Genomic DNA, 16458 nt, shown 5'->3' on the forward strand with positions numbered 1-16458 from the left:
TTTTAGTATACTTTATTTATTTGGGTGGGGTAGGGGGAGTTTGATTGTATCCTGCAATGCTCAGGGACTATTCCTAGCTCTGTGCTTGGGCAGAAGTGACTCTTGGTATTGCACAGGGGACTATATATAGTGCTAGGGTCGAAGACAGGCTAAGTACAATGTAATGAACTTACTTTCTTTAAATGTACATGAGGGCTAAAGAGATAATACAGTGGGTAAGCTTGCTTTGCATGCAAGCTGACCCAGGATCAATTCCCAGCAATGCATATGGTCCTCCTAATCTTGGTTAAGAGTGATTCTTGAGTGCAAAACTTGATATAAGCCTTGATCACATCTGGATTTGACCCAAACCTCTCCCAAATCCAAAATAAAATAAGCCTACCAGAGAGAGGGGTTGCGGTTATAGCTCAGGAATAAAGTGCATGCCTCACAAGTATGAGGCCTGGGATTATACTCTCAGCATCACACAACACATCAACTATATATTGGGGCTATAGAGATAGTACATTGGTAAGGTGCTTGCCTTGCATATGGCCAACCCAGGTTCGATCCCCAGCATCCCATATGGTTCACTGAGGCTACCAGGAGGATTTCTGAGTGCAGAGCCAGGAGTAAGTCCAGAGCATCGCTGGGTATGGCCCCTAAGCACAAACAAACAAAAAGCAATTAAATATACTTGGACTTCACGCCAGGCTGTTTTCACTCGGGGCGCCCCAGAGTGGGGTGGGTGGGTGGGTGGGTGGGTGGGAGCCCTCCCCACCCCAAGAAACCCAGCCCTGGCAACCAACCTACAGTACCCCACTGCCATCATGCTCCAGGCCACTTTCCAGACTGCATGGCCGCTTCACTTCCTACCCATTTTCCATAATTACCACACCATATTTGATGGGGTTCAGACATTAGGCAACAAATCATAGATAGAAATATATATATGTTTAGCTGTGCTATCACTCCAGTCTATATATATATATATATATATATATAGACTGGAGTGATAGCACAGCGGTAGAGCATTTGCCTTGCACGCAGCCAACATGGCCAACCCGAGTTCGATTCCTCTGCCCCTCTCGGAGAGCCCGGAAAGCTACTGAGAGTATCTCGCCCGCACGGCAGAGCCTGGCAAGCTACCCATGATGTATTTGATATGCCAAACACAGTAACAACAAGTCTTACGATGGAAACGTTACTGGGCCCGCTCGAGCAAATCGATGAAAAATGGGAGGACCGTGACTGAATATATATATATATATATATATATATATATATATATATATATCTTGGAGAGCCCGGCAAGCTACCGAGAATATCCTGCCCACACAGGCATAGCCTGGCAAGCTCCCCGAGGTGTATTTGATATGCCATAAACAGTAACGATAAAAGTTCTCATTCCCCTGACCCTGAAAGAGTGAAAGAGCCTCCGATCATTAGGAAAGATGAGTAAGGAGAGGCTGCTAAAATCTCAGGCCTGGGAGAAATAGAGCTGTTACCCTCTCGAGTAAATCTGTGAACAGGATTACAGTGATACAGTGATACAATGATACACATATAAATGAGATTAAAACATTTAATGTAGGGGCTGGAGCGATGGAACAGTGGGTAGGGCGTTTGCCTTGCACACGGCCGACTCGGGTTCGATTCCCATCATCCCATATGGTCCCCTGAGCACAGCCAGGGGTAATTCCTGAGCGCAGAGCCAGGAGTGACCCCTGTGCATTGTCAGGTGTGACCCAAAAAGAAAAAAAAATAAAAATTAAAAAAATAAAACATTTCATGTAATTTTATTTTTATATGTTCACAAGGATAATATGTGATCATTATGTACAAATCAAATAATATATGAAAGTATTAAAAATAGCAAATATAAAGCAACCACACACCTGTAAGAGCCCAACACATACCCTGGACACCTGCCAAAACACCTTTGTTTAGTAGCTAAGTCAGACTTTTCTGAAACAATAAGGCATGTACTGCTTATGTAATCAAACCCTACATAAACTACTTGCACTTGAAGGTCGGGGTCGCTATCAAGAGACTACTCTGTGGGTGAGATAATTGACCCTAGTATACTGGAATAAAATTCCTACTGCTTTTGCAAAAAAAAAAAAAAGCAAATATTTGTCAAGTGTTTTCTATGTGCTAAACTTCGTTTGTCCTCACAAGAACTCTATGAAAGATGGACTCTAATTTGTTCTTTTCATTTTACATATGAGGAAATTTAGGCGTCAAGAGGTTAAATAATTAGCTTGAGATCTTGGTTTATCTAAGAGTATAGTCATGCCTAGATATCATGATCTTAATTTGTTAAACTTTTTTTTTAAATGGGAGACCAAAGATAATTAACTAGGATCTTGCGATCTTGCTACCATCAACATACTCTTTTTTCTTACTCCACACAGTGTGTGTGTGTGTGTGTGTGTGTGTGTGTGTGTGTGTGTGTGTGTGTGTTTGGAGGGGGTTTTGAGGTAGGGTTGAGTCACATCTGGTAATTCTCAGGGGTTATTCCAGGTGGTGCTCAGAGGACTGTATATGGTGCTGGGGATCAAACTGGAGTCAGTTACATGCAAGGGACCGCTCTTGTTCTTAGTACCACATAATGTTCTTGTAGATGATGAAATGAAGGTAAGGGGAGTGGGGATATATAAATTCACAGGAAAGAGTGTGGAAGCTACTGAGCCTTTAGACTGAGAGCACTATCAAGGGCGTGTCAGGACTAAATCACGAATCACGAATCACAACCATCCTGTTGTTCGTCGATTGCCTCGAGCAGGCCCCAGTAACGTCTTCTTCATCCTAGCCCTGAGATTTTTAAGAAAGTGCTATATTCAAGGCTCTTTAGGAGAATGAGACCCATCATTGTTACTGGTATTTGGCATATTGGGTACGCCACGGGGAGTTTGCCAGACTCTGCTGTGTGGGCAGGTTACATTCGGTAGCTACTGCTGGCCGGGGACCGCATGCTGGCTCAGGTGCAAGAGCTGAAGAGCGTGCGCAGCTTCCTGCAGCCCCAGGAGGACGACCGGGTCATGTTCACACCCCCAGACCAGGCCCTCTACCTGGCCATCAAGTCCTTCGGCTTCGTCAGCAGCGGAGCCTTCGCGCCCCTCACCAAGGTCACAGGCAAGGGCCTCAAGTGGGCCCTGCAAGGCAAGGTGGCCTCCTTCACGGTCATCGGCTACGACCATGACGAATATTTTGATGTTCCTGTTGCATTGTCTTCCAGAGAGGTGACAGCGAGAATTAAGTCCACTGCTTCCTTCTCTGCCTCCCTGGAAAGCCGGGATAAGATTTTGGACTGACTTACCTTTCTCGCAAGCTACCAAGAGTATCTCGCCTGCACGGCAGAGCCTAGCAAGCTACCTGTGACGTATTCGCTATGCCAAACAGAGTAACAAGTCTCACAATATTATTGGGCCCACTTGAGCAAATCGATGAACAATGGGAGGACAGTGACAATGATAATGATACCTTTCTTGCAAAGAGCAAGGCCTACCTCCAGCCTGTGTTCCAGGGTCCCGAGAAATCGAGTGTCAAGGATAATTTTTTACCAAGGTAAAACAAGTAGGACTCAGGTGTGGTTTGATAACCAACCTCGTGGGGCTGGTGTGATGTGAGGTCTGTACCATGCAGAGACTCATCACAGACTCTCATTGGTCCTAGATTTTCCCCAACACTTGCCTCAGTGACCAAGGTAGGCAGAGGGGAGCAGCAGACTCCCTTCTCGAGGCTGCCATCCCTCTTCTCCCACTTCACATATGTCACCAGCAACAGTGAGAAAGAACAAGTCCAATTATTCTCAGAGCAAACAATTTTATTGAAATACATCTAATGCTTTTGTACTAGTTCTCATATTGAGACGAAACCTGCCTTTTAATGACTTTTTATCATTGATCTTACAAGGTCATGGTACACATATGGACATATAAAATCACTTATCACAATAAAGATCTCTGATCTATATTTTTTGCAAGGATAGGGGACTTTCAACTGGGGCCGAGGAGTCCTGGGGCCCTATCTGCAATTCTCCACCAACCGGTTCGATACAGAGGCCTGAGGATGCGATGCTGCTGGTGCCATTAGGTGCAGAGAGTACTGGAGTCATCCTGCTAGGGCTTGGGAGTCTCTAGGACTGTTCCAGACAATCTTCAGGCACCATGTGGTGCCTAGACTCAAACCCAGGTCACATGCATGCTAGGCATTACTCATTTACCTTCAGACTTCTTGTTAAGCAAATAGGCAAAAAAAATTTTTTTTCTAACGAGTCACTATTAGCTAGAACTTCTATTTCTTGCAATTAATAATATACCAGTTCATATACTAGAGATGATGGTGGGAATGGTAACCAAGGGAAAACCCCTGTAAGGATCATCTTGGGCTTGTTAGGCCCAAGACATACAATTTGAATTTTATCTTAAAAGAAATTCTAGCATATAACACAGTCAGTATTGTCACCAAACACAGATATCTGTCAACTTGCCTCTCCTGAAATATATACATATATTCACATATAATGCATGTCATAAATATATAGTTCATCATCAATATTTATTGACTATAGATATATTTATTGTTTCTATGTTAATTTTTAGAGAAACTACAATCGACAACCAGTTTAAAAGAAGTTTTTTAATTGGCAATTAACTCATAAAATACCTCAGATTGAATTATCAAATGGTGAGCATATTTAATCTGACCTCTGAGTTTGGGAGAACATTCTGCCTTCATTAGCCATGTCAGAGTCTTTACCAATTGTTTTCTGCTTCAGAGAGTATGTAATTGGTATCTCAAACCCCTTACTCTCTTTGAAATTTTTGCATCAGATTTGTCTCTATGAACAGACAAAATTTCCCTTCATCAGCATGGCTGTCCTAAATGCCTTGGGTGTTGTTTTTCTTCTAGCTGGCACCAAAAGAATCACAAAATAAGGTAGCTCATTTAAAACATTTTCCTCATGGTTGTCTTGTTTCCCCATTCAGGAAAAAGATTATTGGTTACCATGGCAATCAGCTTCCACAGTATTCCATTCTAAGTAAATGCACAGGTATAGACCAAGCTTTACTCCACTCTCCTGACTACAGTTTCATGCAGATCTGCTTATTTTTTTTCTGCTACCTGTTTAGAACAATTGACAAAACAATGTCACCAAACCAAATAAACCAAAAGTACCCCCCCCAAAATCTGACATTTAGCCATACATTTTCAAAGGCACCATATCCCCATCTCTTCTGAATACAAAAATTTTACACATGATTGTACAATGATTTCTACCCAGAATCAACTGACAAGTTTCTGTCATGTTCCTTCATGAGTCTGGGATTATATTTGTAGCTCTTTAAACATATTCAAAAAACACAATAAATTTACAGCAAAAATCAAAGCAGGAGATAGTTCCATAAAGTCATTTCTCATGTGCTCTATCTATATCATATCTTTCCTAAAAGATACTTCCTAACTGCCCTCCTTTTGTCTCTAAGAAGCCCTCTGATAAAATAGCTCATATATACTGAAGAGTAAAATTTGTTTACCAGGGAGAGAGAGATAACTCAATGGACTATAGCACATGCATTGTATTCAGGAAGCCAGGGTTTGATCCTGACACAACTTGTAGTTCCTTGAGTACCATTGGTAGTGACCTCAGAGCAACAAGCCATGGGTAGTACCTGAGCACTTCCAGGGGAGTAGCCCCAAAACCAAACCAAAATGAAAAAAAAAAGTTTTTCTCAAGAACTGTTGATACCAACCAAACACTTATACTCGCTCCATAAACTACTAACTTTCTTGTTTGTCTTCAGAACACTATTGATAACAGATGGTTTTAAACCACCAAACATAATTTACTGAGGTCCTAAATTGGCCAGACTGCGGAGGAGGTGGGATGATTGGTGAATCAACTGGACACTTCATTTCCTTGCAACTCTTTCATTAATTGCTTTTGATCTTGACTGGTTATTTAGTTCGTTCATAATTATGTGGCATAAACAAGTAATACTGAAATTTCTGTGGTATGGGGGATAACTTTTTTTATTGAATCACCATGAGAACAGTCACAAAACCTTTCAGTTCAAGTCTCGGTCAGTCATACAATGATCAAACACCCATCCCTTCACCAGTGCACATTTTCCACCACCAAGAACCCCAGTATACCCCCCCTCCCACCCACACCCTGCCTGTGTGGCAGATTTCCACTTTACTCTCTCTCTCTCTATGTTGATCACATTTAATATTATGACAAAAGACCCGACATTATTATTGGAATTTTCCCCAACGTTCAGACCTGCCAAAAAGACATCATTAGATAATTTGTTTTCTATTGCTGATTATGAAGAGCATATGATGTCATGTGGCCACAATAGTGGCCACGTGAATTTGGATTTCTAATATTTTAGTAATAAAACTAGAGGGATTACTGCCAAAAGTCCCTGGGTTCCGAGATTGGTTTGTGTGCCTCTGGGATCATGGTCGTTCAGAAGCCGGAGGAGGATGGGGGATAACTTTTAATCTTCTATTCTACCTCAGGGTATATTTTAAGCAATACTTGTATTGTGGTAATTAAATAGAGGAAGTTTGAAAGGAAGTTTGTAATGTTAAGCAACTATAAGCAAAAATCTTGGTGCTGGAGAAATAGAAATAGTACAGCTGGTAGGGCACTTACCTTGAATATGGCTGACCCGGATTTGATACCCAGTGTCCCACACAGTTTCCCAAACAGCACCAGGTATAATTCCTTAGTGCAAAGTCAAGAGTAACTCCTGAGCATTGTCAGCTATGACCCCAAAACCAAATATATATATATATATATATATATATATATATATATATATATATATGGGCTGGAGTGATAGCACAGCGGGTAGGGCGTTCGCCTTACACGCGGCCAACATGGCCGACACCAGTTCGATTCCTCCGCCCCTCTCGGAGAGCCCGGCAAGCTACTGAGAGTATTCAATATGCCAGACACAGTAACAACAAAGTCTCCAATGGAGATGTTACTGGGCCCGCTCGAGCAAATCGACGATCAACGGGAGGGCCTTTACCTTTTATATATATATATAACATATATATGTAATTTTAACTTTATATATGTAATTTTAACTTTATTTATATATGTAATTTTAACTTTATTTTATACAAAGTCTTTCCATCTCCTAAATATCTTTTCATTGAAAAAGACAGGTCTCAGGACCAATCTATGAACACCCCATTGAATATTTTTATCTCCTATTAAGGGCATGGAAGTAAATTCTAAAACAGATGTCTTCGCCCACAGATTCTAAAATCAGAGGGTATTCATAAACCTCTCCACAAATTTTCAGTGTAGTGGGAAAAAGGAACTGTTAAAAATCTGAAACTATACCAAAGTACTTCCTGCTTCTTCCGGTAAAAGAAAATATATTACCATCTAGGAAGTTCACTATTTTAAAAAGTGTACCAAGCAGTCAAGGTTGTAAATTCATGGCTAGCTAGGGTTGTGTTGCCTCAGTTGTAGGAGACAAGATAATTGCTTTTAGGTGGAAAACCAAAGATTAGTTCTCTGACTTCTCTGACAATTTTTTTGGAAAAGAAAATATACATATTTTTCTTCTTTGTTTATTTATTTTTGCTTTTTGGGTCATACCCGGTGATGCACAGGGGTTACTACTCGCTCTGCACTCAGGAATTACTCCTGGCGGAGCTCTAGGGACCATATGGGATGCTGGGAATTGTACCCAGGTCGGCTGAGTGCAAGGCAAATGCCCTACCCGCTGTGCTATTGCTTCAGCCCCTGTTTATTTGTTTTTTTTTTATTTTTATTTTTTTATTTTTTTATTTTTATTTTAAAAAAATTTTATTAGTGAAACACCATGAGGTACAGTTGTAGACTTACAAATTTTTTGTGCTTGGGTTTCAGTTACACAATGTTTATTTGTTTTTTAAGATGAAAGTTGTTGTGACATTTAATGATGCTCCCACTCCCTTAGTCTCCTCATCTCTTTTGAAGAATTTGATTTCTGGGCGACAGGCTGCTCCAGGAACTTTTTCTCCCCCAGAACTTTGTAGTAGCCCGATCAGGTCATCAATGATGGGAGCTGCCCCAGTCTTGTTTTGGGCAGCATTAACCCTTTCTGCTCACTGACCAAGTTCCACAGTTTGTCCAGATTGACCGTTGTGCAGAAGCTTTTATTTCCCTTTAAGTGATAATGCCTCACACCCACTTTCCCAGAGTAATCTGGATAGTATTTGTCAAAGTGGAACCTGTGGTGATGCATCCATCAGTGTTACCCAGACCTCCTGGGAGTTTCTGGAGCTTGCCCATGTGGCTGTGGCCGTGGCTCATGTGGCCCTTGTGTTTTCAGGTCTTCCTCAGTCTGGCCAGCATGTTGGTTGGCCAGAGGAAGATCTGTTATCTATTTCCTATGATACATAACATGCCTTGCTTTTTCCTTTGAGTATTTTGATATTTATATTTCTTATGTTAATTCAAAGCAAGTTCGAACGACAAATTGACAAATTTTTGGTAGACTATTCTATATGAACAAAGGTTACAGTTAAATAATTGTGTAAATTGAGTAACTATCTCAAAGTGCACCATTTGATTTATACTTAAAATGCTATTTTCAATTGACAAAAGAGCAGTTGAGAAGAAACCATGTGGCTTCAAAAAAGCAAACTCTAACAAAAGGTCAGTACTCTAAAAGCAGGAAATAAATGACACGTCCTTTGCACAGTTGATTAAAGAAGAGAAGTTATTGTAAACTAGAGGAACTTCTGACGAGAGTGTAGTGTTTGAGAATGGCAAAGTGAGGGTACAACAGAATGTTTGAGAATGGAAAAATGAGAGGGTTAATTTACTGACTAGAAAGAACAAGACAAAGAGTTAGTGGTATCATTCAGGTAAAAAATAGTTTGTAGAGAAATTTTAGTAGAGTAACACTTTGCATTTTTATTTAAAAGATAAGGGGCGATCTTAAAATGAGTATTATTTCAGAATTTTATACATAAGCATCTCTATTTTGGGCTTAGTATAGGGGGCAAAGTGCTTGCCTTGCATGCAGCTGACCCAGGTTTGATTCCCAGAAACAAGGTTCCTGGGCATTGTTAGGAGTAATCCCTGAGCACAGAGTCAGGAGTTAACCCTGGGCACAGCTGAGTGTTAACCAAAACCAAACCAAATCAAACAAAAAAAAGTGCTACTCATTTATATGAATTAGTACAAATTCCATTAAGATTAGCATATATATTTAAAAATGAAAGCAGGGGTTTTTGATATATCTTTGTTTTGATAAAACCTTAAAAAAAAACTATGTTGGGCCAGAGTGACGGTACAGTGGGTAGGGCACTTGCCTTGTGCAAGACTGACTTGGATTCAATCCCTGGCACCCTTATAGTCCCTTGATCCCTGTCAGGAGTGATCCACTAGCACAGAGACAGGAATAAGCCCTGAGCATTGCCAGGGGGACCCAGAACAGAAACAACCAAACCAAACCAAACCAAACCAAATCAAACCAAACCAAACCAAAACAAAGCTGCCCTTAACATTTCCCAATATAAGATTAGATTATAATTTTATAATGCAAAAATGATATGAAATCTTGATTTAGTTGCAAACTGATTCTCACGTTTTGCTCGTGTCCTTTAATCTTAGGTTCCAATGAAGAAAATTGTAAAATTTATGGCCTTTATAAATTGTGAGTAACTGAACATTACAAATATTAGAAATAGACATGTCATAAGCTATAGTTTTAGCTTCCTTATAAAAACTGCACTGGTATCCAATTATAGCTCTTCTAAGAATCATTTTATTGGTTTGTTGATTCCATGTCCTGGATTTTCCAGGTCACTTGAGATTCCAAATATTTTATCTGTTGTTAAATGATGTGTTCAAATTTTGATTTGTAGAAGGTGGTCACTGCATTTATAGATTGACTTCAAAATAGCAATGGCCTTTAGCATTATGCAGTAATTCTATTTCTGGAGCATGATTACCAACTTTAATCAAATTAAAGCAAAGTTCATTGAGTCTACATAACAAGCTATCAAAATAATGACATTTAAAAAACGTTGTAGCAATTTGCAATTTGAGGAACAGTATTAATGATTTATTATAGACATATACAACTCATAAACCTATATAGTGCCTATTCACCCTTGCCATATAGAAAACAAAAAAAACAATTTAGTTAGGAAAGTTATATATTACATGACTAAAGCTAGAGATGAAAAAATAATCAGAATGCTTGTGGCAATATTAAAATATCACCACCCAGTCTTTATATTTAACTCCCATAGACTGGAACTCAGATAACGGAAACTGAACGGGTTTACAAGAAAGTATGTGGCAATGATCATGAGTGAACTAAGTTAAAACTGGCTCATTATCCTCCGCCAAAACATTGCTATTTTACAAATGAAAACATTTAGATCATCTGATGGCCTCCCCGCTTTAATTACTATCCTTTGAAACACAACATTTGTTTATGGCTCCTTTTCCCATTCTTTCCGAATTCAGGTAACCACATGGCGGGGTGAGGGGTGGAGGTGGATGGAGAAGGGGGAAGGGGCAGTTAAACAGCAACACATCGTTTTGAAAACGAAGATGGTTTTCCAGCCTCGATGAAACGCTACCAACCGCCAGCGATCAGGCTGTGCTCCCACATCTCCGTGCTAGCTGGGACTTGCGAAACAAACGCGCGCGGGGATGCTGCGGCACAGGGGTGGGAGTGGGAGCTGGGATATCACTGGCTTGACACTTCGGCACCGTTGCCATGAGTGATTCACTCGTGTTTGGCACATTCGCTGCGAGGAAATCTCCTCCTCCCTCCGCTTCCTTCTCCGAGCCGCTCTCAGGCTGTCTCTTGTGCTTTGGCCTTTAAGGAGAAGTGCGAGCAGGTGGGCACAGAGGAGCCTGCCGAGTCCTCCTCCCCCTGCTCCTTCCCTAATTTAGCAGTACTTCCGGCCGCGTGACATCATCCCCCGCACCCCGGTGACGTGAGCGGCGGGTGACGTGTGTGCGGAGAGGAGCGCGCTGACGTTGCTATTTAAAGGTCCTCCTGCGGGGAGGATGGAGACACAGCGCGAGCACCTGGAGCGGGGCGCGGAGGAGGCTGTGGCGGCCGGGAGCGGGGCCAGGAGGCAGCGGCGAAGCGCAGCGCACGGCCCCGCCCGCCGCCGGCCACTAGGGGCGGGGGAAGGAGGGAAGGACGGACTGACGGACCGGCCGGCCGGCCTAGCGCTCCCCACGAGGGCCGCCTCGGCCGGCCCCTCGCCGCCAGCCGCCTCGCCGCGCTCTCCGCTGCCCGCGGGGCGCCTCCGGCCCCCGGGACGGGCCACCCCGCGGCCCCCCGACGTCCGACCGGGGTCCCGCGGCGGCGGCCGGCCGCCGCCCCGCCCGCGAGCAGGGGGAGGGGCCGCGCTCGCCCCCTCCCCGTTTTCCCCGCCCCGCCCCGCCCCCCTGCAGCCCGCTCGGCCGCGGCGCTGGGCTCACGCGGGCGGCGCTGACCCGCGCGGCGGCGCCTGGGGGGCTCGGCGAGAGGCCGGCGGCGGCGGCGGGCTGGAGGCCGCCCGGGCCGGCGCTGCTCTCTGGCGAGCGGGAGCTGGAGGCCGGCGGAGGCGGGTGGTGATGGAAGTGTGAGGAGGCGGCGGCGGCGGCGGCGGCGGCGCCGGGCCCGGGGACCGAGAGGCGGCGCGTGGCGGCGGCGCAGCGCGGGAGCGGCGAGGAGCCGGGGTGGGGGCGCTGGAGCCGCGGTTCCGCCGAGGCTCCGGACCCCGCGCCTGCGTGGCCCCCCCGGACGCGGGATCGGCCGAGCCTCCCCGACTCGGGCGGGCGCCCGTCGACCCGTCAGCCCCGCGGTCCGCCGCCGCACGGGCCGCCCGGGAGCTGGGCGCCGGCTTCCGGGCACCGCGCGCGGGGGCTCGGCGCGCTCATTCATTCATTCGTTCATTCATTCATTCTCCACCGACGGGAGAGCTGCGGCGTCCGGGAGAGAGCGGGGCGAGGGGACAGCCGCGAATGAAGAGCCGGGTGCGAACCAGGCTCCATTGTGCTCGGCGGCGGGGGGCGGGCAGGGGCTGAGGGAGGTGGGATCGGGCCCCCTCCCCCTGCTCCCCGGCGCGCGCGCTGCGCCCCCAGCCTGCTGCCAGCCTGGAAATGGCTCCGTGTATTCTCCTCGGGAGAATGAATCGATCCTGCCCCGTTTTCTCTCCCTCCTCCCCACCTCCTCTCCGCTCCGAGTCTTAGGAGGGGACGCATTCGAAAGACAGATTCCTATGTGGAGCGCCACGCACGTCTCGAGCTGCCGGGGTTTGCACTTCGAGGAGATTTTTTTTTCTACGTAGCTTTCCTTTTCTAACGTGTGCGCAGGGAAGCAGTGGGCATTTCTGCCTGTCAGATTTTTTTATTTTCACGTAGGGCTTTCTCTCAAGTGCACGTCGCATTGGGTTGCACGCTCCACCCCCAGGGACCTAGCGTGGTGGAGAAATTTGAACCCGCAGCCTTAGCCGCCGCTGAAGAGGCCGAGTTACCTGGCTCTCGTGAGTGTTGGAGGAGGACACGGGCGCAATGACCACCGAACTCGTTTCTAACAGGACTCGGTGAAGCTGGATCCTGCGTTTTTCCGACTACACAGATTCATCTTTTTTTTTTTTTTTTTTTTGTGTGTGTGTGGAATAGAGTTTGACCGCGATCTCCTCCGCGCAGCATTTTACGTTTTCAATAAGCAAATGCCACCGCTGTTTGAACGCTTTGATCTTTACGAGGAAGAAAGAAAATTTACCGAAGGGGACTAAATTGATGTGTCAACATCATTGAAATACCTCCAGAAGAGGATCGCGGGGGCTGGAAAAGCAACTGCGAAATTGACGGAGGCATTCCTTTGGAAGTTATTCCGTAGCCTAAGAGCAGAAACTTCAGAGCAAGTTTTCATTGGGCAAAATGGGGTAAGAATTCTTGTGCTTTAACGCAGCCTGGAATCTCTCTCTCTCTCTCTCTCTCTCTCTGTGAGTGTGTGAGGTTTGTGTTTGGCGGAGTCTGTCAAATGATTGTGATTTGTGTTTCGTCTTTGCAGAGAAATCTGCCACCTCTCGAAGCTGGTCGTATTTTAAAATGTAGGTGTGCTAACCTTTTGCCAAGTTGTATTTGTAGAGAGACAGCGGAGGTCACGCACAGACGTATAATAGCATTTGTAGCCGGAATATCATGTTATGAGTCTAACACCTTCTGCGCCCTTCTGGGCAAACTGCCGCTCGCATCCCTTGATGATCAGCCGTGTCTTCGGTTCTGTTGCCGACAGGTTCTGTTGCCGACGGTATCGGTCGAGACTAGTAGTTGCGTTCTCGCAGTACTCGGTTGCACAAAGGCACAGTGGCAAACTAATGAGTGGTTAGACAACAGTCCTTGAAAATGATCCAGTGGGTGTTGTTGCCCTCACGGTGCCCTCTGTTTTGTCCTTGAAATAGCCACAGCCAAAACGTGTGGAATCGACGGTGTCACTGATGTGGTCGTGGTAGTGCCAGGCACTGGATAGATCACAGCTGGAATAAGGAAACAATTTTTTGTGGACGGAACTTGTTTACTTTCTCTCTCTCTCTCTCTCTCTCTCTCTCTCTCTCTCTCTCTCTCTCTTGCTTTTAAGCTCAGGTCTTCAGTATGTTTTCACAATGTCGGGTCTGCACCTCTCAGATCCAAAGTCAACCAAGAGTCCATTTTCCAACCTTGGATGAACTCTTCACACAGTAACTTGATAAAATGTTAGTGGCTTCCTCATTTAAGACAGAAACCCGCAATATGTTAGCTGATTGGCTATTTCCAGGACAGATTGTTGATGTTTTTCCTCAGAGAAAAATTCCAGAATTTTCACTTTTAATGGTAGAACAAACATATCTCAAGCGTAGTTAATGGACAAGGATCGGAAGGATAGATTTCATTCTGATTGTCGAAAGGTGCTCACACCAGTCTCGAAACTTGAAGTTCTTAGATAGCACGACCCTTTTTTTGTTGTAGTTAGAATTTGAGGTTTATTAACTTGAACAAGTTTGAAAATTCAGAACATGTCCTAAGACTCAATCAGGAATGAATGAATGATAAATGTATCTAAAACTTAAATGACAAGTGTTGAACAGTATGTGTAACTTGCATGTTTTGTCGTACTGCTAAGAGCAATTAAAATACTTCTTTCTATTTCTAGTGCTGCTATTAGTAGCTTGGTGATCTGAGCAAGTTACCTAACCTCTATGGACTCTATTTTCTTATGTTGTACAATGAAGGGCTTAGATAAATTTTAAAGATTTTTTTTCCAGGTTACAAGGTGAATGATTTTTCTCATTTCTAGTTTAATGATTGCTAGTTGGGTTCTTTAAATCTTTCAGATGGAGAAATTGTTTTCTCTAAGTTTACAAGCTGGCAAATAATATTTGAAAATGTTTTGGATGAATTGCATCTATTTTAATGAGAGAAAATATTGCAAAATTTAACTATCCAAAACCTTTGAAATATGGCTTCCCTTGAGAATCTGCAGCGCTCTGTTTAAGATGTGTCGAGAGAGAAAGAGAGAGAGAGAGAGGAGAAAGAGAGAGAAGTGACAATTTAACATTAAAAGCTGCAGTCTATAAAGTAGTAGAATCATGGTAGAAAATTCGTTTTCTACTACTTTTAAGCTGAACTAATGCCAACTAATCATTTGATCAAGGGAAGCTTGAGATAAAGGAGTAGTACTGAATATAGAAAAATAATACCCCCCCCCCCCAGTTTACACTCAGCATACATATGTTTAGAAACTTCAGCCTAACTCAATTTAGAAATTATTTTGTCTTTTCTTAATGAAGTCTTAGAGATGAGCTGAAGAGGAAAAGGAATAAGCCTTTATGGCATTTTCTTTGGACAAGTGTTTTTGGAGCTATGACTTTCTTATTCATAGTGACTCGTTTCCTCTGAGTTGTCAAAAGTGGATGAATAGGAGAAAATAGAAGAGAACATGCAAAGGAAACATTTGTGGGAGTTTCACAATTTGTAGGTATTTTATACCTAATAAATGTCTAAGGAATATATATTCTTCTAGACCTATTTATAAAAAAGAAATAACTTTAAATGGCAAAGTTTTCCCTAGGCAATCCTGGATTTTTGACAAGTATCTAAAATTTAATACTGTGTGTAAAGAGTTTCATTTGCATAGTATATTTTTGACTGAGTTAATCAGAATATATTTTTCCCCTTAATTATAGATATAATTGTGAGCACAGTCTAAACAAAAGGTATTACTTTGAAAGAAGATTAGTGATGCAACAGCAAACAAAGTCTGTGACCCTTTAGTAATAGTTTATCAAGGATGCTGGAAACAGAAAAGAACAGCTGAAACTGACAGTTGGCTGAGTCTGTCAAAGGATCTTGGTGATGCCGGGGGAACTGTTTTTAATTACAGTGAAGCAGCTCAAGAATTGGTTTGTGAAGTAGGTGTGTCAAACCCCCTAAAACAGAGCATTCCTGTATGTAAAATTAAGTCTGTGAAAAGCTTCAAAACCCCAGTGAAGAATCAGATAAATTTGAGAATATAAACCCTCTCACCCCCACCATCCCTGTCTCCAAGAAGTCTCGCTTAAGGACCATTAGAGTAGGCAACAGAAATCAAGTAACATATCTTTGTTCTTGCTGCCTTTAAAAAAAAAAACATTATGTTCATATAGGGCATTAACAAGGCATTAGGTGACCCCATCCCAATTATGAGTTATTTAAAAAATGTGGTTCTCTCTGATAATAGAGCCTGATAATGTTTCTGATTTTATCTCACATGCTGTGTGAAACCCCTGAATTCTCTTCTCTTGAGAATTCCTCAGATAACTTCCGAAAGCATGGAAGTGAGCACTGGTGTTTTGCAACATGAACTGAGTGAAATTGACACCTCTTTCCATCTTTGGCTACTGGGTACATCTCTTGGGGGGCTGAAAGAAAATGCAGAAATCTTGATCCACAGCTGCAGTATGCGAAAGCAGCCACCCAGTCCCTTTCAACAGCACAAGAGGAGCTACACAATCACTTTTAGCATCCTAAAAGTTAGATACACGTCTGTGGTTTTGTGTTTGTTCATGTTACTATTTCCCCCTTTTTGGCAAGGGCATGCGCAGCATTTCAGTGCTGCAGATAGAGATTCAACTGTGTCTCTGGGTTCAATGCCCAGTACTGCCCCCAAAATAAAATAAATAAATAAATAGTGTTCCTTTCCATAGGGAGTGTACAGTCTAGAAGACAGCTAAGTCTGAAACTAAAAAGTCTAGTGACATATGTAAGGGGAATCAGTAGAGTACAAAGTGTGTATGAACCAGGAAGGAATTTGTTGCTGGGGAAAGATAAACAAGGTTCCATGGAGGAGGTGATAGGTATTAGATGGTGAAAGATGAGTGAGTACAGGTTGCCCAAGTAGATAGGAGAGACTGTTCACGACACAGAGAATAGTGTGACTGACACGCTCAGAAGAGGAGCTGCAATATGGCTTTCCA

General features: G+C 43.6%; 1 protein-coding gene and 1 pseudogene across 2 annotated transcripts in view; one reads left to right on the top strand and one right to left on the bottom strand.

Annotated features, from left to right (window-relative positions):
- Positions 1-7896: 7896 nt before the first annotated feature.
- Positions 7897-8353, bottom strand: LOC130021653 (60S ribosomal protein L27a-like; annotated as a pseudogene).
- A 4292-nt stretch (positions 8354-12645) lies between these two features.
- HOMER1 (homer scaffold protein 1) overlaps positions 12646-16458 on the top strand; it is a 136892-nt gene continuing 133079 nt past the window's right edge. For both annotated transcript variants that reach the window (XM_056112634.1, XM_056112635.1), the window contains exon 1: positions 12646-12909. In XM_056112634.1, coding sequence (XP_055968609.1) covers positions 12905-12909 — 5 coding nt within the window. In that variant the 5' untranslated portion in view covers positions 12646-12904. The remainder of the gene's footprint in view (positions 12910-16458) is intronic.

Source organism: Sorex fumeus, unplaced genomic scaffold (assembly GCF_029834395.1).
Source record: "Sorex fumeus unplaced genomic scaffold, SorFum_2.1 ptg000018l, whole genome shotgun sequence".
Taxonomy (NCBI): Eukaryota; Metazoa; Chordata; class Mammalia; order Eulipotyphla; family Soricidae; genus Sorex; species Sorex fumeus.